Genomic DNA, 22,931 nt, shown 5'->3' on the forward strand with positions numbered 1-22,931 from the left:
TGTAAACTACAGTTGTTTAAAGGCCTGGCATAGCCAAATGCAATAGCTCCAGTACAGATGGATTGTACCAGGCTCTTCAGTAGTTGTACAGTTTTGGACTGTTCAAGCAAATCAGATGATGAAAAAGGTGTCTAAGAAATGTGGAGAGAGACTTTTTAACATGGCATCTTGTGATAGGACAAGGGGTAATGGTTTTAAACTAAAAGAGAGTAGAATTTGACTAGAAATAAAGAAGAAACTTTTTTTTACTGAGAGTGATGAAACTCTAGAACAGCTTGTCCAGAGAGGTGGTAGGTGCCCCATTCCTGGACACATTCTAGGTCAAGTTGGACAGGGCCCTGAGCATCTTGRTCTAGTTGAGGCTGACCCTGCTTGTTGCAGTGAGGGTTGGACTGAGTGACCTTGAACACATCTTCCAAYCCAAACCTGTCTATGATTCTACAGTGACTTTCCTGGAAATCCAGAACATGCAGCCMAGTTGAGCAGCTGAAGACAGGAATGGGAACATAGGAAAGTTACTTTGAAGCATCTTATTTAAAAATAACTATTGGGAGCTTAGCAGTATGCAAACTCTGAATAAGAATAAAGATGCATACTGGATAAATAATAATTAGAGTAGGCACCTGTCTAATGCTACATCCCAAAATTATCAAAATGAAGCCTTCTGTCTTACATCGCCTGTCCCCACAGACAGGTGGCATTGGTAGGATGGAAGTCAGCCCTTCTCCCTGGAAAACATTTTCAGCTATGGTACAATAACAGCTGGGTTGTTTGCTGCAAGCATCACTGCAACTGTGGGTAACTGTGTAAATTCAGCTGCTCTTCTTAAAGCAAAAGGTAACTGCTGTAAAAAAAGCCTTAATCTAGGAATTAAACAGGATGGTAAACTTGAGAAATGTAGGCTCCTTGCTGACCTTGCCTGCTCTCCAGGTGTTTTTATTTAAGTACTTTGTGCTCAACAAGTAGGACTTGTTGGTAAACATGGATTAACAARTGTAGGGTTATTGTTGCTATCAGATCTTTTTCTGGGGATAACTGGGAAGTTGTCRTAAGGGAGAAGGACCAAAACTCAAGTGTAGTAACGTGTAGTGAAATCATCATCCTGAAAGGATCAGAGCTTCATGAAGAAGTCAAAGATGCTTCTGAATGAAGGAGCATTAGTAACRTCATGTGAAATCTAATTCCATCAGTTGCCTTTGCTTGCAAGCTGATATATGCGATAGACTTGGTTTCGATTTTAAGTAATCCTCCAATACGAGTTCCATTTTAACTTGGAATTGCTTTTAATTAATCAAGAGACAGACATTTGCAACATCTGGATTTACTGAAGGATGCAGAGGCTCCATTTTTAACTTGCCCTAATAATACTGGAGTCCCAAGTGTAASATGGTTCTTTACTCATGCTGTGGATAAAGCCCTCTGAATTTTATGCAGTTATGACTGAGCAAATATGTGGRTTTGAAAATCAACATTTATAGCTAAATCAAAGTAGAGTGCTCCAAATGGTTTGTTTCTGCAAACTTTTGTCTCCTCAGTGATTTGTCTTGTGGCTWGAAACAGTTTAAGGCCATATTCCCAAAGCTATGCTTGCAGATGGCTGTTTTGGAGGTAGGATCAAAGCCAGAGATGTCTTAATTCTCTGAGCTCCTTGCTCAGTTAGATAGCACTGTATCTAAATATCAATTTAAAGAGTTGTGTACCAGGCATGACTTGTCCAGCAAAGCCAGGAGGAGTTTGAGTTTGTGGCTATCACCTGCAATAGCAGAAGGATAGAAGGAGCAATGAGGGTATGGAAGGGAAGCTGAGGGCTCCCTGGGCTCTGTTTTGCTGAGGTCCCATGTGCTTCCTGAGCTGAGGTATAGTGCCCTCAACCTGATGAGTCCTTGGCAGTGCTGATGAGTTGGTTTTCTCAAAGTTGTCCACAGTAAAAACTTCTCTGGAGTTTGGAAGCTGGCACCTCTGTGTTCACTTCACTTTATGCAATCTTAATGATGCAGAAGTATTTAGGATCTAGGAGGAAACTCCTCTATGTTTTTTTCTTCCTATTCCTTTTTGGCATAATCTAATCTCTGAGTATTATTGTTCAGGTGCAGTATCAGATTCATGTTAGYGCAAAGTCAGGAGATGTTTTAACATTTGCACAGAGAGAGTTGATTGTATTCTGTCGCTATCCTCTCTATAATTAGTGTGTTTATGGTATGTTTTGGGGGCTTTGTTTGTGATTTTTGTTGGAGTGTTTTTTGTGTTTTTCCTTTTTTCACTTWGATTGCCAGTTGACTTTTGGTAACATGACCTTTTGCTTCACTGCAGCAAGMTTTTGATCATCTACTCTTGGTAGTGTCAGAAGAAAGGGGCTGATTGGTTATGCTAATGTCTTTCATGTGGCAACTGAAACTTTGAGATTTCATTTCTGGGTCTGTCCTCTTCCAAATGTTTGTTCATTTTGTCTGTAGTTGTAAGACATATTTCTCTCAGTATGTCTGTRCCCTGGGATCCTGATGATAACGGGATGTGTTGAACATTGCTGGAAAAAAAATCAATACTGATATGTCTGTTRTCATAGCCGAATTTTTTGTTCTGCAATAGCAAAATGATGGGACAATTTTTGTCTTTTAAATGGCAGTAAAAAGTAGTTAGAAATCAAATACAGAATCAGAACTGCCTTATGCATGGTAACTGTGGTTCTCTATGATCAAATGTGTGCTGCACTGGGGAGTAGCTTTGATGAAAAGGTGGTGTTGGAGCTTTCTTCCACATCAGAAAGAGGTCTGGTTTTGCTAATTTATTTCTCAAAATTGGCTGAAAACCAGATTTCTCTCAAGCTCTTTAAGTAAAGTGTATTTATCTTGCTAMCCAGTCTGTTACATTTGAGCTTTTTAAGCTTTCTTTTTTTTTCTTCATGTTTCAGTGCATTCTGCAGTGGGATGGTGGCCCTGATTGTACATTGCCACTGAACTGTARCAACTTGTCTCTGATGTTGATATGTTGGAATACAGTGTGATATTTGAGTACCAGTCTTATGCTCTAGTGAACGTGATGAAATCATAAATGGCATACTTCATAACATATCTCATCGAAATGAATATCCTTTCCCACCCTTAATATAAGTAAAGAAATGTGTGCATCATAAAGATAATTTTTCTGTCAATTGTAATGAGAAATTCTTCGTCCTGCATTTTTTTCATACAGTTGCATTTACAAATTCATCCTTTGTTGCTATGGAAAGGGAAGATCCACTGGGTGTATCCTACAATAAAGAGGGGAAAGACTAAAATATAAGTTCTTTATAAGTCTAGCAATATATTGACCAGATTTCTCAGCTTCATAAAACCACTTGATTTCTGTTTACTGYAGCAGTATGAGGAACTTACCTTTCTTTGTGACTGTAGAGAAAAACTGTATGAAAAAACCTGAAAAATGAAAAAATATTCAAAAAAGTTGCTGTTATTTTAATCTGGAAATGTTTTTATTAATATTCTTAAATATCTTATATTCAGCATTGCTGAATGATTATTGACTTAATCTGCTACTTAGAGTCTGWACATTGGGATTGAAGATGTATGGAGTAAAGTAGCCAAAATGGTTTGATACTTTTGAAAATGCTGGTATTGCCCTTTTTTRGTCTATGTTTTTTAAGTGTTTAATGTGCATAACTTTTCTCAGAACTTGTTTACTTAAAATTAAAAAATTTGTTCCATATACAAAGCAAAAAATGCTTTATAGGTGTGTGATCATAGAGACATATTATTTTTGTCGTATATGAAAATACTAAGAATTTAGCTTGTAAGTTTCTAATTCTGGAGTGGTCTATAGTRTATATGTAATGGCAAATATCTGGTGTAATTTTTGTAAAAATTCATTGGAAAAGTTGGTCTGTTGCACTCCTGTTATGCATTATATAATTTGTAACTAAGGTTGCTTAATTTGGTTGATAGTTTTGGCAAATATCCTGACCCWTAGTAGTGTAACATGTAGTTGCCTTTAAAACTGAGATTTAATTGTTGGAAGGGGAAACTCACAGTGTTTGTATTTTCTGGCCAAAATCTAGACCAGCACAGAGCATATGCGTGTTGTGTAGAGCTGATCAGCCTTCTGCTGGAATGCTGCTTGGAGGAGCACTGAGAAGTGCCTGTGAGCRCCACATGCATGGCAGTGGGATTCTTTTTGGCTTTCACAGGAGTGGCAGACCACCTTTTGACAGTAACAGCCCTGTCCTGACTGTTGCTARCAAAACTTGGTTTGCTCCTCTTCGGTGTCTGTCCATCAATTTTAGCATCTTTTGCTAGGCAGAGATASAGATTGATTATTGGCTCATGGCTCATACCTTCTTTCATAGGCTTCCTTCTGGTAGGAAGATAGGTTTCMTCATTTGGCTGAATGCAGTCTGCTAGTCTTTCAATAGAGAAAATAATTTTTCAGAAAGAAATATTTAACATCTGATTTGTGGAAATGATTTAGCTTAATCCAGGGTATGAGATGGCTTGCTGAACATGTTTTCAAAAAGAAGCTTAGTTTAAAATTTTTGGTGAAAGAAGTTTAAGTGTTGGGCCTTGATGACAATTCTTGTCTTTGGTGCTCATTAATTTGTGGCCTCTTGTTTCTCTCTTTTGGGTGCTTTACTCYTTTTCAAAGCCTAATTAATCTCCTCAGATGAGAAAGTACAGAAGAGGTTGTAAAAGAARATTTCTGTGGTTATGTTGCTTCAATAAAAAGGGAGTGCTTTTCACCTGTAGGAAAGGCTGATGGAAAAATATGCAAATCTGAAGAGTTTGTTTCTCAGTAATTTATGRATTTTGTGAAAAGGTACAAGCTACCTGTCTTGCTTTTTACACTGGGGCAACAGTTGCAGGCTTAAACAAAGTTGAGCAGAAGAATACCAGGTAGTATAATTGCAGCCCTATCTTGTATGTGTTGCTTTGATTGTCCAAAATAATTTTCTCTGTCTTTCAACAGCATCAGCTGGCTTTAGCTATATATTTTGGGATTTATCGTAATATGAACAACGTTGTATTTAGGTGTCATTGTTTCCCAACTGCCTTCAATTCATTAAGTATTTTTTCAGTTCTCATCTAAAAATCCCACTGAATTTCTGTCTTTGCCTCTGAAAAGATAATGTACTCCCTTTTGAGAACTGTATTTTGCGTGCTTGTTAAGAAAAATAATATCAGCTGCTATGGGGCTGAGGCATTGATCARTGGTTGGTTATGCTTTTTTTTGTTACCTTAATTTTTGTCTTGGACACGCTGCTTCTTTGAGAAGTAGCTGACTGCTCATTTCCTTAGCTTTGCTGATACAGTAGTCTGCACATGGATTACGGTGTGATTCTTCAGGATTGTTGCCATCCATTTTAGCAGCAGCTACTGAATAAAAATATATCAAGGTAGCCTGTTACTGTTCTGAGGCTTGGACGTGAAGAACGAGGAAAGAGTGGCTCCTTTTGCTGCTTCATTTCTATGTTAAGCTATAGTGCTTCCCCCATACTGACTATAAATAGGGTATGAACTTCTGCCAAATGGGGAGCTMTGACTGCAGTGTCTTTTGGAATGTTTGGACTTTCTCAGTCTTAATCTTCAGAGTTCTTTAAACTTTTCACTTCCTATTCTGTCTACATAACTCWATGTCACTACTAGAGCCTATATGGTCATAGGTCACACTTACCTTTTCAAGGGTTGCAGTATGTATCTTCAGTTGTAGAAAATCAAAATAATTCTTCTGAAGTTGGTAAAACAGCTTAGGTGTTTCCTTTGGTGTTTTAGACTTTTTGGTCCAAGTAATAAGATTATCCAAAGCCTTGTAAACATGTTGTTCTCTTCTTTACCCTAATTTTACATATAAAAAGGCTAGTGTTAAGGACTTTGTAATGTAAATGATGGCTTTGACTGTGTGTGTTCCCAAACCCAAGATTTTCCTACTGATTAAATGTTCTTCCAGATGAGGAATTATGACAATTCTGGAAAAGCAGTCTTTGAGGAATGTCTGCTTTTCTGCTTCACTCTTCAAGATCATAAAGCTTTTCTTTCCCCCTCCTCCCACCCTGTCCACCCCTCATCCTTATCTTTTTAAGTGATGGAARAACTCTATGACTTTATTTTTAGGCAGAAATCTCCTCCTCATTTTGCAAGTTCACCTAGCCTTCCAGCCATCCTACTCCACAGCTGTCACAACAAACTTTTTTCCAGTGCTATTAAATGTATCAGACATCACTCTGCAGCATGTTAGTTTGTTACCCTGGGGCTTTTCAGTCTATTCTCATGTCATCAAAACCACTGTGTGATTTCAAGATTTCCTACATTCCCTGAAGGAAAATCAAATGGTGGTTAGGAAACTGATAGATACGCTGCAAATATAGCAGATCTCTAGCAATTAAGTGGTTAATATCCTCAATTTACTGTTTTCGTTCCTCATTTCCCATAACCATGACTCCTGTGAATTCTCTGTATTCTTCTGTCTGTGTTTTCAACTGGGATTTTGGGAAAACTTTGCCACACTGGAGAAGAAGCAGTGCTCTAGCTTTGTTTATCCTGTTTTTATGCCCTCTGCTCCTCTTTCTGTTATCTGATTGCCGTAGACAGTGTTCTCATCTGAGAGATTCTTTTGTCCTCTTTCTCCCATTCTTTTCCATCTGTAACATTTCAGTAATTTGTGCTGTAATGATTTTAATGGTGGTAGCACCAGTTAGCCTGGTTAAAGATTGCTCTTCTTTTATACAAGTGCACCATTAAAGATGGAGWTCCTGATGAGCTTGCCCTTTAGCATCAAAGAAAGCAGTTAGGTACAGACAAATGGACCAGACAATAGGTAGGAGCATCTTTAAAGTAGCTACTAATAAATGTATCTTCTGACACCCTCTGCACTACTTGCATAGTATTGTGCCGTACATTTCATCCTCTTTTGTACTAATTTGAGCTGGAAAAGACTTATTTTCTGCCTTTAATTTCTTCTTTTCTTCTACATACCTAGAACCTTTCTCCCTTGATTTTTAAAAAATCCTTTCAGGTTGTATCTCTGGTCTCTTCATATTCTGAATTACAGATCCAGTTTGAAAGACATCTTTTGAGCTGTAGTCCAAACTACCTTTTTAAGCAGGGCCAGCTGCAGCAGGTTGTCCAGGCCCATACCTATACCTAGGTTTGGAATAAATCCCTATATGGGCACCTCACAACCTCCCTGGGCAACCTCTTCCAGTGTTTGATCACCCTCACTGTGAAAAAAAAAAAAAAGGAAGTGCATTCTTATGTTTAGATGGAATTTCATATGTTCCAGTTTGCTTCTTGTTGGTGGACACCACTGGAAAGAGCCAGGCTCTGTCTTCTTTGTTGCCTCCCATCAGGTATTTATACCCACTGATGAATCCCTCCCTGAGCTTTTCTTCTCACAGCTCTCTCAGCCTCTCCTCAYAGGATATATTCTCCAATCCCTTAATCATCTTTGTATTCCTCTGTTGCACTCTCCAGTATGTCCATGTCTGTCTCATACTGGGTAGCTCAGAAGTGAAGAAATAATCCAGGTGTGGCTTCAGTAGAGGAGAAAGATCACATCCCTCCACCTGCTTGCAGCACTCCTATGTACAGCCTATCAGGCTGTTGGTCTTTGCCAATATGAGGTTTTGCTGGCTCATTTTCTGCCAACTCCTTTCCATCTGGCTATTCCCATCCTGTCTTAGTGCATGGGGCTTAGTCCTTCCCAGATGCAGGACTTGCTGAACTTCGTAAGGTTCCTGCCTGCCTGTTTCTTCACGCAGCCATCATGTACACAGCCACTCTTCCCAGCCTTCCTGTCATCTGAGGCCACGTTCTGTCCAAGCAGCCAGATGTTAATGGAGATTTATAAGAGTTCTGGACTAAGTATGGACTTTCAGGGATCRCCACTATCTACCATCTGCCAACTAGATATCTCACGAATTGTCAAAATCCTCAGCTTGGTTGTTCAGTTGATTTTCAGTCGACCTCCCTGTCTGCTCATCCAGCCTATACTTTATCATCTTCCCTGAGACCTTTACAGAGACTATCAACTGCCTTACTAATGTAAAGGGAAACAAATCCACTGCTTTCTCCTCATCTGCCAAGCCAGCAATTTTGTCCTAAAAGGGTATCATGTTGATTATGCAATTTCCCCTTTGTAAATCCATGCTAACTATTCTGAATCACCTTCTTGTCCTTCAGAGGTGTGGAAATCATTTCCAGGAATTTTCTCCTGTCCACTTGCCAGAGCTTGATGTGAGGCTGACTGGTGTAGTTCACTACATGTTACTTCTTGCGCTTCTCGAAAATAGGAGTGACGTGTCCTAAATATAATTGAGAGTGACCTCACAATGACATCAGCTCTCAGTGTTTGTGGATGCAATCCATGAGGCCCTATGGATTTATAACTTGGTTTTCCTCACTCCAGACTTTCCTTTTTAAATGTTTTGCTAGGATTTTGCAGGGAAAAATTTCTCTTTCTGTGAACTATATTCAGASCATTCACTTCCTTCTTTGTATGGATCTAGGTTCTACCACGGCTGTATGTCATCTTTTTGGTTCTTGAACAATTAAATGCACTGAACAATTTTGACTGTCCTATTTTTTTTTACTAAACACCACAGTTTTGCTGGCACTGTGATGTCCATTAGCTGAGCCTTAACTAGTTAGATGTGCAAAAGTAAGTAATCTTTGCTAGATGATTTGCTGGGGTGACAAAGTTGCAGGGACTGGGATAACAGATGTGTGGTTCTTTCCCTAGACTAGCAGTGGAGTGGTTCCTGTATTGCAGTCTGAGTATGATGTTATTTTACGTAGCAGGGAAATATTTCAGATAGCTGCTTTTGAACAGAATATGCTGGAGTATTCATGGAAAGCGCAATAAATTACATTCCTATTTTTGTGTTCTTGACCAGGGTTTGAATTCAGTTRTGTTCCTCGTACAGTGCATTGGCAGGTAATGAAATGCTGTGCAATGCAGAAGTATGTTATRTCTGCAAAAGTTGTAGAAACATGTCCATTCTCAGTGTTGAGTGCAAAATTCCTGGAAGACGTGTGTGTTTTAAATGCAAGTCCTCTGGGGCAGCTTTTGGAGTGAGGATGCTGCTGGTTTTGAATGAGGCTAGGAACAACAAAGAAAGCATTTCTTAGTTAAGGGAAATGTGATAACCGCAGTTGCATTTCTCTCTTGAAAAAATGCATGAAGTTGATAGCTGGGGGCTCTTTGAGGCAGCCAGTGCTAGTTAAACAATCCCCCTGTGTTTTCTGTGTAACAGCAAAGTGGATCAGCTTTTTCTGGTAGGTTTTGCAAACTCTTAAACAAACAAATTTCCAAACCTTAAGTTTTTGAAACTAAGTCTACAAAGTTGTTGTCTTACTCCATTCAGCACTTTATCTTGYTTGCTTCTTTGTGCATGATGAACTTGGCAAAAATCAGGGAATGAGCATGGTCATCCTGAGAAAATTGCTGATGTCTCTAGAAGAGGATGTCTATGAGCATGTAATTAACTGGTCCAGAGGGAAAGTACATGGAGAAAGTGCAGAGCATAGCAATAAAAATACACCAATACCCTCTGTGTAGTATAACCACAAATAAACAGTAACTCAGACTATAAAAGGCATTTTGCAGTTCTCAGGCAGTGTCCTGAGATAACCYAAGTCTGCTCCTGGTTGTGTAAGACCTTTGCCCTGTCTGTCTCAGAGAAATGAAATTTCTGTGATAGATTTATCAGTCACAGATGAAATAATAGATGAGTTTTGTTGTTTTGTGAAAATGATGTTTCWCTGTGAAGAGCTTCTTACTTCCTCMRTCTCAAGCTTAGGGGACATTTGAACAGTTAAAGAGAAWAGCTTAGTATTCTTATCTTGGTAAAGCTATTGTTTCAATTGCAGTTTGTGAAAAGACCCATAAAGAGGCTGGCAGTTTGTGTAGGTTATCATATGGGCTAGGCTTGGTGACTCCAAAATGGTCGCATGTTTTTGTGGGTATTGGGGTGGTTTTGTTTATTTGTTTGTTTCTGAATTCTGATGATTTATGTATCCTAGAAATTTGGTTAGTACTTTGGCTTTTTCTGTGTCTTATTTCTGCATTGCATAGCCAGTGTTTCAGATGGCACCTTATTGGTGCATGCTTGGTGGGTTATCCCCCGTTTCTGGGAGCTGACCAGAAGCTCTCATAAATGTTGTGGGCTGCCTCTTCTCTTTGTATTGACAAATCTATGCCTCCAAGTACCCCTACACCAGTAAACACAACGTGGGGAATAAATCAAATTAGAGGTCCATGTGGAGTTGCAGGGCTGTGATCTTGTTGGGATCWTTGAGATGTGGAGGGATAGCTCACATGACTGAAATGCTGCAATRGATGGATAGGTGTTCTTTAGGAAGGACAGACTGGAAAGAAGAGATGGAGTTGCCCTTTCTGTGAGAGGACAGCTGTAGTGCTTGCAGTTCTGCCTGGGGTGGATGGATGATGAACCCAACAGAGCCCATGGATAACGATTGAAGAGCAGAGCGGAATGGGTGACTGTAGCAGCTCAGTGCTATAAGCCMCCTGATGAGGAAAAACAAGTAGATGAGGCCTTGACAGTGAGAAATAGCTTCTCATTCATAGGTCTTGTTGCTCATGGTGCACTTTAACCATTCCAATATCTCCTGGAGGGCCACAGCAATCCAGGGGGTGCCTGACACAGGTAAAAAGCCAGCAAGGAGAGGTGCTGTGATGGACTTCATACAGGCAAAGAGGGGCTGCTTGTGGTATGAAGGTCAAAGGTAGCCTTGGCTGCAGTGTCCCTGAGGTAACAGAGCTCGATCCTAGAAACAGGTCAAAAAGCACGATCACAGCACTGGACTTCAGGAGAGAAGACTTCGACCTCTTCAGGGATCTGCCTTGATGTAAGTCTTGTGGAATAAAGCCCTGAATGAGGGAAGAAGATCCAAAGAAAGCTTGTTAATAGTCTGACATAGTTTAACCCCAGATGGTAATTTAGGTACCATGCAGACACACACTCACTTCCCCCTCCCACGTCTCAGTGATATATGGAGAAGATGCAGAAAAAGAGGTACAAAAACTCATGGGTTCAGATGAGAACAGTTTAGTAGATGAAAAGAAGTAAAGTATTATAATTGTAGTGATGATAATAATAACAAATAAATAAAACCCAAGGAAAACAAGTGATGCACAATGCAATTACTCACACCTTGTCAATGCCCAGTCTTTATCTGGGAAGTGATCAGTCCCTTGCAGTCAACTCCCCCAGTTTATGTACTGAACAGGATATGGTATATCCCTTTGGGCAGTGTGGGTCAGTTGTCCTGGCTGCGCTCCCTTCCARCTTCTTGTGTAGCTCCTCACTGGCAGAGCATGAGACACTGGAAAGTTCTTGACTTAGGGTAAGCACTACTTAGCAACAACAAAAACATCAGCATGTTATCAACATTATTCTCATACTAAATCCAAAACAGAGTACTGTACCAATTACTAAGTAAAAAATTATCTCTGTCCTAGCCGAAACCAGGACACTGGATGCATTGGATCCAAAATTGGTCTTACGATTTTTTAGTACAATACAAAGTACTTTCCTGATTATGAAGATGGAGATTATGAAGAACCTGTTTTCCTGAGTGGTTTAAGAAAAGCTTCTGTCTGGATGTTTTGTGTAAAGACATTTGATTCGGCACTTCTGAAAAGTCCTGCTCCTAACAGAGGAGATACAAAGCTCCTCCTGCATGGGAGCAGCCCTGGGTTTTGATTCATTGAAGAATGTGTTTATTTAAAGAGATGCAGCATTCCAAGGATGTTTCTAAAGACCACAACAAAGATTGTGTCCAGTGGTCTAAGTATCTTTTTCATTTGCTTTCAATAACTCTGTCTTCAAGTTGAGTTTACTTTCCTGCTAGTTTTGATCAAAGCGTTTTYATGATAAACCAATTTCTTTTCATTTCATTTCTGTCTGCCAACYCAAATAACAAAAAGTATTGCTGATAGGTGAATGATTTTTTTAACTTTTTTTTTTCTTTTTTTTGCCTCTCCAACAGGCCATCTGTGRAAAAGAAGAAAGAGGAAAAAATGAAACACTTATTCTTGATATTTCTCATGAATTTATTACACCAGTATGCTGGCAAATCTTTGAGAAGAGATGGCAGTTACCTGAAATCATTTGAAGACATTAAGAATGAGATAGCTGGCTATACTAATGTTGCCAAGGCTATTATTGATCTTGCTGTTCATGGAAAGGCTCAGAACAGATCCTACGAAAGATTAGCAGTTTTTGTTGACACCATAGGACCTAGACTCAGTGGTTCAAAAAACTTAGAGGCAGCCATCGAATATATGTACAGTGCCCTGCAGAAAGATGGGCTGGAAAATGTGCATCTGGAGCCTGTGAAAGTACCACACTGGGAAAGAGGAGAAGAGTTTGCAGTGATGCTGGAACCAAGGAATCATAGCATTGCTATTTTGGGACTTGGGAACAGTATTGCAACTCCTCCAGAAGGTAACTTCCTTTTGCTATTTTGGGACTTGGGAACAGTATTGCAACTCCTCCAGAAGGTAACTTCCTTTTGGAATTACATATAACTTTTTAATGTCAAACTGTTTGTACCCTTAATAACTTCTCTCAGTGGTCAAACTGCAGTTTTCTTCTTGCTGTAACAGTTCTGCAAAGCAMGGTGCTCTTTTCCTGGAACTCTTCTATATGGCATAGTTGTGAATGATACAGTTTATATTAAAACAGTTTGATTGAACAGATTGRGTTGATTCAATTAGGGTTGAGTCCCGAGCTCTCCATTAAATCTCTACCTTTTTGTGTAATACTACTGAACCTCAGTTGCAAAGATTCAGGTCCTCCTCTGTAGCTGGTAGGAGAGAAATTCTTCATGCGGTGTTGAATTGACACATGATTTCTGCTTTTCTTCATGTGCCCAAACTTGCCAAGCTCAGCTCCTCACTCCAGTTAAAAACAAGACARTAGGAAAGGGAGTTGAGCTTGGAGAGTTCAAGCCCCTTTCTAAACATCAAGTATGGTATCTGTGTCCTTTCCTTCCATTCCTTGTCTCATGCTTGCCTTGGAAAAGTCTGTCACCTGTTACTGARCTGTGTGTTGCCTTTTAGTTGATCATGTGTGATATGTTACTCAGGTATGAGAATAACCATTAGCTGCACTCAACAAAATTCTGGTCTTTTAACTCCCAAAATATTAGCTCACCTGCAAACAAAATGATTTATAAAATTCTCTTTTTGTACTTATTGWTGTGAGGCTTTCAGGAATGTGATTTAAAGGCCAGATGAGAACCTTCTTCTGTGACTTCGGTCCATAAAAAATATTATACTTATGCCTAGACCACTTCAAAGGTATTTTTATTCCTTTATGAGAAAATAAATTTAGTTTAGGAAATAAAAGGTAACATGATACTCATAATTTTTTTTATGAATTGTAAATTTTTGTGATAGTGARCTTTCTGTTTGAAATGAAACAACATATAAAAGCTGTTTTGTTTAGAAAAAATATATAGCCCTTCAAAATGCAACAAATAAAACTGTAATTTAAGATATGCTTGGAGTAAATCATACTTGGTTTGCAAAATTGCTGCTATGAATTTTATCTRAGATAGTTCTGTCATATAGAGGTAAACACGTGTAAAATGCAAAGCAACTAAAACCAATAATATCTGTTTGTCCTATGATATATGCAAGGTTTAGTGCTTTCCTTTGATAGAATATGTGCAGCAAAGTTTAAGCCTAAAACTTATTTTGCATCCTTTCCAGTCCTATTCCAAGCTTCCTGRAAAGGAAGCTAAAATTAAAAGGTCTTTTTTGGTGTTAAGCAAGTGTTGCTGAACCTRCAAAGAGAACCTGCAATTTAATTTTGGCAAACATCTTCATATCCCAAGGAGTCTGTTTTTCACTTCTCTTTCTTAGTTGTGTAGTTATTTGCACTCCCCTGGTTTTACTCCTAGGTTTGCTTTTTTTCTTTCTTTAGAGAGATACTGAATTTACGTATTAAAAATACTCACAGTCTAATTGTGTCCTCCTTTTTCATCTATTAAGATCCTACATCTTGAAAGATATGATTGTATTATCCAGTGCTGGTTTATACTGAGTAATGTTCAAAAACCCCGCATTATACTTTTTTTACTTTCCTCTGAGATATGCCATGTTTCTGAAGAGGTATGTGTSTTGGTGCTAGGAGACTTCCTGTCAGTGAGATCTCTCACAAAACACTGGGCTGTTTCTCACACTTTGTGGAATAATTTTGATTAAATAACTTCTGACTCTCCTACTTTTTGCGCCTGTTCTGATTTCTGCTGGTCAAGCTGTGCAAGCTGTGACAGGTTTTCATGCTTGAGAAGGAGGGTTATGTGGGGTAGCTGGTCCCTGGTGAGCACTTGGCTCTTGTTCTTCCCTTTACTGGACCCTCCTCCAGGCTGATGGAAATGTCTGGTAAGAGCTGCTCGTCACCAGCCTCTCCAGGCAAGAGAATTGGAAGGCATGCTGTTCAGAAAAGTGCCTGTCCTAAAACTCTCACTCATACCAAGCATGGAATAAAAAATGTAGTAGTTAGACTATTAAAAGTGCCTCATCACTTCTGAGGATTGTCACAGTGCCTTATTCSTAAGAAAATGATACAGAAGGCTGCCCTAAATTGCATTAGAAATAGCCAAACAATTTCCCTCAGTGACTGATTATCAGCAGTTCTGATACATCTTGTTTTAGCCAAGATGCAGTGGGAGCATGTGTCTTTGTGTAATCAGAGTAGTGCAACTGAGTATGAGATGCCTGATGCCAATTTTCTTGTCTTTACACTGCTGTTGTTGCATGGGGTCAGTCAAGGGAGATCTACTGCTGCTTGCTGAGCTTTGGAAGAGGGGGGTTTTAAAGGCTGAAGGCTGCCTTTCAGATGTCAGCTCTATGATGATTCTTTGGTTCTTTCACAGAAGCCTCTAAAGTGCAGATGATCCCTGAAATTGTTTGGTATTAGCTTGATAGTTATTGTGTGTTTTACATCAGTATTGCTTAGAGACAGAGGACAGCACTGGCTGGACCTTTTATCTTTTAAGGTCTAGGGATGGGGTTAAGATGAGAGGGGCTGGCTCCCCTATCCCAGCAGGAGGTAGAGGAGACCACTTTTTGCTTTTTCATCTTCCCATTTACGTTCTGTATTCCTCYCCTCCCATGATTTGGCCCCAGGCTTGTGACCTAAGAAACTAAGAAAATGGGAAGCATTGGCAGAAACTTAAATACCTATTGCAGGACTTGGTAGACTTTGGTGGCCTCAGAGCTCCTCCTGGAGCTCAGCACCCTGAGCTAGTGCTATGGAGAGCTCTTCATTAACATGGTAATAGCCTGATTGCTATTAGGAACCTGGCTTTCRATGCTGGAAATTCAGGGTTTATTTTCCCTTCTGTCCATGGAAATTCAGACCAGTGTTTCCTAAGTATGACGCAGTGGCTAGAGCACACGCTGAGGTTGGTTGCTTTCCATTTCAGCATACACCATGTGAGCATGGAAAAAAATCTGCAATCCTTCAGGGCAGGAACAGGAAGCCCTAAATAGTAGCAGTATTTTAGCTATGAAGTCCAAGCCAGCATTGACTCCAGGATACCASGAGTGTCTCTTCCTGCAGGTCTTCTATCTAACTCATGCCTATGGCATTGAAACCCTATTGGGATGTGAACAGAGCTTTCTTCGTTTAGTTGATTTGATGAGATTTGCCTACTTTGGCTCAGATACAGAACAGTTGGATGATTTGCAGGAGGGTTTTCAGTACCTTGTGATCTTGTGGATAAAATCCTACTTTCTTCTTCATGACTGGGAACTATGCCAGCATGACAAGTTTCCAGATTCTGTCTGATTTACACAGCAAAAAGTGAGAGTACAGAAAAGGTTAGATTTTCCTATTGAAGAGGAAAAATGCCAGCATTCTCCCTCTCCAAGTATGAAGGTGTTGGGTCAAAGAGAAAGTTTTCCCTTCCTTTGATCTCCTTACCAGGAGAGAGTAAGTATACTGCCCAACCCACAACATGCCCACTTTAGTGACAGGGAGAGAGGAAACATGAAACACAGAGTGACCTGGATTTCCAGAAATCAGCAGAGACTGAAAATGGTCATCACCTCAAAGGAATGGATTCTTAGGTAACAAACAGGATTGAATGTTAAAAAGTGCAAAGTTTTGGGAGCTGGCAAACTGGAGATTTACCATATTTAGTCAATGTCCTTGTCTCATTTTCAGTGTTTCAACATTGGCAAAACATAGATRTATGTATAGAGAGACTGTGTTCATTTCTGGTAGTACTGATTATATGCCACACATTCTGAGGAAAATATATATAATTGCTACTTTGAGAATCCCATAATTGAAGGAAAGTAGTAGTTTAGCAGATGTTTGACCATAAAGTATCAAAGAATTCTTTTTTTTGCATGTGTTTTAAAATGCATTTTTTTTTCCCCAGATGCGTGACCCTGCCCTTTAATTTTAAAGAAATACTGACAAGCAGAACCAACTTCAGGGCAGCCTGCCTTCTCCTTGAAAAAAGGAACAGTCTCTGGTTTTTATGTGCTGTTGGTTGCAGCAAAATTGCAATAATATAAATGTGAAGATGATGTATTGGCAGACTTTTTCCAAGTTTTTGTGTTCAAGTCATGGTGTTTTTTTGTTTAACTGTCAGCATTAAGTCCATGTACTCTTATAGAASGTGATAGGAGTTTTGCAGTTAGTTAATATTAAAATTGTTCCAGCCTGTTATTTATAAAATGGGGATAATACATGTCTTGAACTTGTTGGTGTGTGCTGTTGTTGTAGGTCCACCGTTTTATTAAATCAGGGATRTGACCTGGAAAGAAGTGGTCTGGCTCCAGTCCTGGCTGATGCATTTTGCCCCCARTGTTGAACCTCCTCTTTTTTCTCAGTGGTGAAGTGGATTTGGGAATTCAGATAGATRAAAAAAAGGCCAACAGTTATTTTTAATGTTTATCACAGGATTTGTCCTTGAGTTGCCAGCATCTTGGATGACCACTGATCTCCTGGAAGAAAAGGTGATCCTTCTGGAGGGCCTTGAGTGGGGTTCAGTGGTTCCATGCTGAGAACAGGGCTTGGAGAGAGTGTAGGCATGAGAGCACAGTGCATGGCAAAGCCCTCCTGTCTTCATTGGATCACTCTTTTTTCGTGTGTGACGAGCAATCAATTCACATCTTGAGACCATGAGCGTCACTATTGTGTGCCTGGATTGTTTATTATTATTTAATAAACTATTAATAATTATTAAACTATTATTAAATAATTTAAACTGCTTCTGGTATGGTAATTATGCTACTGTTTTTCTTAGGATGTAAAAGATGACATCCATGAAGGAGCTCAGACACTGTGGTGTTCAGCAGCCTGACATCTGGGCTAAAAGTTAGTGCTGTAGCATTTCAAAGATTTGGAGAGTAGGAATAGCTGCATGGCTTTGAGGTGGACATGCTGTGTGTGAAGAACATGGGTTCCAGTCACTACTTTAATGAATCTGGATTACCAATGGCAAAAAATTGAATTTTCTGGTCGTGGCCTTTTGCAGTGTCACTGAGTTGAGGGTTACCTCAGGGATATTGAGCTCAGGCTGAAGCTAACAAAGGCAGGATTTGCATATGATTTTCTGCCTGTGTGGGGTATGCACACACACCTGGATAGCACTGTTGCATCCATTCCAAGGGATAGCTGGCAGTGACTGGCACCTTGACTCGCTAGGGAGGGAATGGTTGTCCTCAGCACTTCCTGCCTTGAGCAGCTGTGTTCTTAGAAACTGAATTTTGTGGATCTTGATTTTGGGTGTCTGATTCTCCCTATACATTGCATAACAAGCCTGTGCACTGTGCAGGGCTGCTCCTGGKAGAACCAAACCTGTTGTCCTGCTCTTTTGGCATCCAAGGCTTTGTGCTGGGGGTTGGGTCCAACCTCTTTTCTCCAAGGATTTGTGCTGCACAGTAAGGTACATGTTATTGAAACCACACTATTCTAAAGAGATTCAGTACTTGCTGGAAGTTTAAGCCATATTGGTCAAAAATGTAACTATTACATAGTGTTTATTTTTCTCTGTGTTCTAAAGGAAAGGTATAATATGTATAGTTTTTGTGCAATGCATCAGAGCTGAATAGCCTCATATCCTTTTGGATTACTCTCCTATGTAATTTTATTTTCATAAAGCAATTCTCTTTGCTGTTGCACAGAGTTCTGTATATAGGAAGGTCACAATTTCTACAAGTATGATTCACATATTACAAAATCTTTCTTCCTGATGAAACACTCTTCTTCATTCACAGTTCCCCTAAAATATTTAGTATTTTCTTCATATCATAATTCTTATATTAGTACATATTTWTGTGTTGACAGAGCAAATGTGTTTCTAGGTGTTAGAATATTTCAAATTTTCAGTACATACTAATAATTTTTGAGTAAGAATAAAAAAGAAGTGATGGTATTAATYTTTCATTTACTTCAGCCTGACACAAAGTCTTGATTGGATGAGGTGATTAGAAACAAAGGATTTGGGTTTGTTTTTCTGAAAATCTAGTTGAATTTTGCAGAACATTGAGGGAACTAATTCCTGGAGAGTGCTAGAAAGCAACATGTTTTTAAGAGAGGTATGGTAGAAGCTGAGGAGGAAAATGTTTTCTGAGTTGATTTTAGATGATGTGGCACTTAAAAAAGGATATAATGCCAGGTCGTTAATCTCACTTAACTTCGATGAATATATTTGCATTTTCCCTCYGCTCCCCAAGACCTTCTTTGCTTTGACCTGTCACAATAATTACCTTATCTCCAGACATACATATCTGCCTTTGTATCCTGTGACCCATGCAAAAAARTTCTGGGTTCTCTGTAACTCTATGGAAGAAGCTACCTTGCACACTGGCCCATGGCTGTGCTTGTGGGCTGTATCTGAAAGATCCAGGGGCATGGTACTTTTAATCTGGAAGGATCATCAAGTCTGAAGGACAATGGGAATATCCAGACTAACATAAGAATAGTTTTGGGCTACTGCCTGCACGTATTTAGCAGCATGGAATAAAGTATATCTTAATGAAGCAACTTCTGGGCTAAATTAGCATTGTGGGAAGAGCTGAAGTTGAAACAGAGAAATCTGGGATGTTGCAGGAGATGAGCTACGAAGGTAGCCTGATGCTGCAGGTCTGTGAGGCAGGGCTGCAATCACAACATGGCTTTCAGGCACTGCGCTTGAGGTGTCCGTGCTCTACCATGAAGAGCTGTCTTGTTTTCCTGTCCTGATATCCGRATGCCTGGTTGTGATTAATGGGGTGGTAGCATTYTGTCTCCCTCTTGCTCTCATGACTRCAGAGGCCGGGACACATTTCAGATACATCTCCAGTTTCAAAATTTCCACTGTTATCAGAACAATTAGATGTGTTGTTGACTTTTTGTGTAGATATTTCAGGTAGTATTTATGCTTAGGATGAAAGATTTGAAATATATAATACACAGGCAAATTTTGTGGGGACTTAGTTGATGTTTCCAGCTTTGTTTTTTCTAGGCTTGAAATTATTGTATTTTCATTGTTTTAAGCAAAAAATTGCCATGCCTATCAGCTTATTTATATGATGGTGACAGCTTAAGTGCATGTGGATCAGTAGCATCACTGCTCCATTGTGATTTGTAGAAGAAAACACAATTCTTACTTTACTGTGAAGTAAATTAAGTTTGGGAGGTACACAGGAGTGAGTTTTTTCTTGCTGCTATTGAAAAGTATTTATTGTCAAATTAATGATGATTGCATTTGGCTTTGTGACTCTGAGGTATCTCTGTTACCTGSATAACAAAAATGAGACTGGGGGAAAAAAGAAGAGTAAGGCCATAGTTAAGTAATGAGGAAATTGGTATCCAGTAAGATTAAACAGTATGSAAATAATATTTCTTTCTGGGTTTGCTTAATCCTTTTAACATAGTGATAGATTGTAACCAACTTGATTGAATTTCTATGTGTTTATGAATAGAGTGTTACTCTATTATAGTAATAAAAATGTATTCTGYATGAAATTTCATTGATGTTTTAATAAAGATTCACCAATTTTTAAAATCTTATTATAGGGTGATTTCCTTTTTTTCTTTCTCTTCACTGAAACCTGTTTCTAACACAGACAGATGCATATTTCTAGATACTAAAATGACTAAAATACTTGCTGCAGGTAATTTTGGGGAGAAGAAGTTATCTTGTGAGGAATGCCCTTCAAACTAATCTACTCCTTGCATCATTGCCAACAGATGATAAACAGCTGGGAGGAGGTGACTCTCACAACAGAATTGTTCATGCCAGGAACTTCTTATATACAGTAATGTTAGAGACAGCTGATTTTGGGTGCTTTTATATATATGTGTGTGTGTGTGTGTGTGTGTGTGTTTGTGTATACAATTGGACTTTATGTAGCTAATACAGAGTAACTATAATCTGGTTTGTGTTCATCCTGCCTGTGACCCATTTTAGATTGCTAATGCATTCCATGCCATTTATTTCAACTGGCAGTGTGATCATCAAAGTTGTGGCAAACTCAATTATTGAGATAGAAACATACATTTCAGTGTACAGAGGACTTTGTAAAATATAATTTTGTTGGTAATTGAAAACTACCTGATTGTTCCCACCATTAATGTCCTTACTGCATCTGAATTTTCAGAAACAATAGAGTAAAATTTGCTGTTTAATATGAGAAATGAGAGGAAACCCATAGTATTGCCTAAAATCTTTTGCTCACTCACCCAACCCAACAATATGTTTCAGGTGATGACATTAAATAATCTTCAGCTTTATACACTCAGCCAAGTTTATCATGTTTGTAATTCTKCTTTTTATTATTCACACCCTTTACTTAGCTAATTCCCCAAATCCTCTGTATTCATCTCTTGGACTGTGTGAGTTGTAGTCTTTATATTTTGCTTCAGTTAGCAGGCAGTCTGTCTCCCTCCTTACCTGGGGTTTCTGAAGAATTCTGTTCAATAACACACGGCCAATAAAGCAATGATAAGTGTTAGAGAGAGGCAACATCTTTCAGCATGGGAAGCAGAGTCATGAGGCACTGAATTGGTAGGAGATGCCAGGGTAGATCTCTATTAATTTGCATAAAGGCTCAGTATGGTGAGACATTTCCAGTTTCTAACTCATTCTCTTAAACAGGTAGGCTGTTGTGGTTTTTGTTTCATTTCTCCTTTTGCGCAGAAGGTTTAAGGGTAGTTAAACATAATAATTGTTTAAAAGACAAACATTGCTCTTGTCACTTTTGTTAAAGGGTCCGAAATGATATAAAATTGCACTAAAATGCAAATGAGTAATTGAATTAGTCCGAAGCTACACAAGAGTGAAATTTTAAGTTGTTATGGAAAGCACTGTAATTCATGTCCTATGTGTACCATACTGCCACTAAGTTAAACTTGCAGAGAGAACCTTTGCTTTGTTTTACCAAAGGATGGCTTTATTTAGCTTCTTTTRGGAAATTCAAGGGTAGAGATACTGAGCTAGGGTTTGCAACTCTGTGTTCTTTCCCTTAGCTTTAATTGCCACAAATTCCCRGTAATTCTCAAGGTACAAACTCCTGATGCCTGTCATCTAGGAAGGACCATGAATGTACTTCACCATGATGTTTCACAGGATTTATAGATAGTTACTAGCTGTCTGTAGCTTTATTAAAAAATTTTTCAGAGTTGTTATTTGCTCGTGTAGGCAGTAATGCCCAGAAGAGTTAAACTTCTCTCCTCCCTTGATGAACAGTCACCAGTGTGTCCTTCCAGTTCCTGCTGCACAATCCAAGCAGAGCATTGGGGAGAGCTAATATGAAATACAGATTGTGGTATCAGCCTACTGAGACCATGACTTCTCTTGTGGAAAATGAAATTTTGCAGATACCTGGCTTTATTTCCAGCAGCATGGTTTCATGCCCAAAATGATCCTGCTGCTGGGGTGCTCCTTAGCTAGGCAGCTGAACCTGCCATTCATTACAATCAGTTGGAGTCTGTTAGTATGCTCACCTGCCTGCCAACAGCAGCGAGTAATATGTGAAGGTGACTCTTTGGTTTGCCTGTCTAAAACATTGCCAGATTACGCTAAGAATCCAAATAGTTACAATTTTAGTGCCTCTCACACTCACTTTTACTGTAGCAGTAGRTGTCTGTTGAATTCTTAGCGGTACACTCTAATGAAACCAGACTTCTGTGGAATGGTTTCTTTAAGGTTTTGAAGTGTAGTTTCATCTTAAAGAAGTCATGAGCCTGAGCACACTGATGSTGGGAGAGATTGATTGCCTTCCTGTTTTTCTAAGAGTTTGTCTTGTGTATTATTGTCTCAAATTCAAGTCTTTGAAATCCTCTASGTAATTCTTATTACACACACAAAACAAAACCAAAAAACCCCGACCAATTAAATTTAAAAAAAGGACTTTTTCAAGGGAATAATTTTATTCTTAAAAACATGACAGTTTCACTTTGACAAAACMTTGCTAGGAGATTTATTATTAGGAGATTTATCAGTTTTCACTGATGTATTTTGGGACTTTTAGGTGAAATGTACAACACTAAAATTTCAGGCATCCATTATTTCTTCTATATTTAGAAGCAAAGTATCAGCCCATGTTGTTAAGCAGTCTCTACTTATCTCTGTAACCAATCAACAAAATTGAATTTTAAGTATTGTGGTYATTTAAATGAATTACTGCTCAAATGCTGTGAAATATAGTTCCTCAATTAATGTCCTTAAAACTTGGGATTCTCTGGCTTATCTGTAACATTCTTTAGCTTTTTAAGTAAGATAATACAGCAGTTTAAAAGTATTCCAACTATTAAAAACAAAGAACTGGGTGGGATCTAACTTACCATGTGTGAATAGTACTGCAGAAGGACCTTCATGTGTTTTCTGTATCATAACTGGGAAATGTGGATTCCTGGAAAAACTCCCAGAAGGAGATCCAATAGAACTTTTACATTGTTCTGAATTAAATAT

The 22,931-nt window shown here is 38.9% G+C and overlaps 1 protein-coding gene across 1 annotated transcript in view; it reads left to right on the forward strand.

The window, feature by feature from the left end:
- The window catches only part of CPQ (carboxypeptidase Q), a 143,442-nt gene that overhangs the window by 5,753 nt on the left and 114,758 nt on the right, over positions 1–22,931 (forward strand). Inside the window, exon 2 of the mRNA XM_057366246.1 lies at positions 11,994–12,451. Coding sequence (XP_057222229.1) covers positions 12,025–12,451 — 427 coding nt within the window. The 5' untranslated portion in view covers positions 11,994–12,024. The remainder of the gene's footprint in view (positions 1–11,993; positions 12,452–22,931) is intronic.

Source organism: Malurus melanocephalus, unplaced genomic scaffold (genome assembly GCF_030028575.1).
Source record: "Malurus melanocephalus ecotype Western Australia unplaced genomic scaffold, MMel_1.1 scaffold_62, whole genome shotgun sequence".
Lineage (NCBI taxonomy): Eukaryota > Metazoa > Chordata > Aves > Passeriformes > Maluridae > Malurus > Malurus melanocephalus.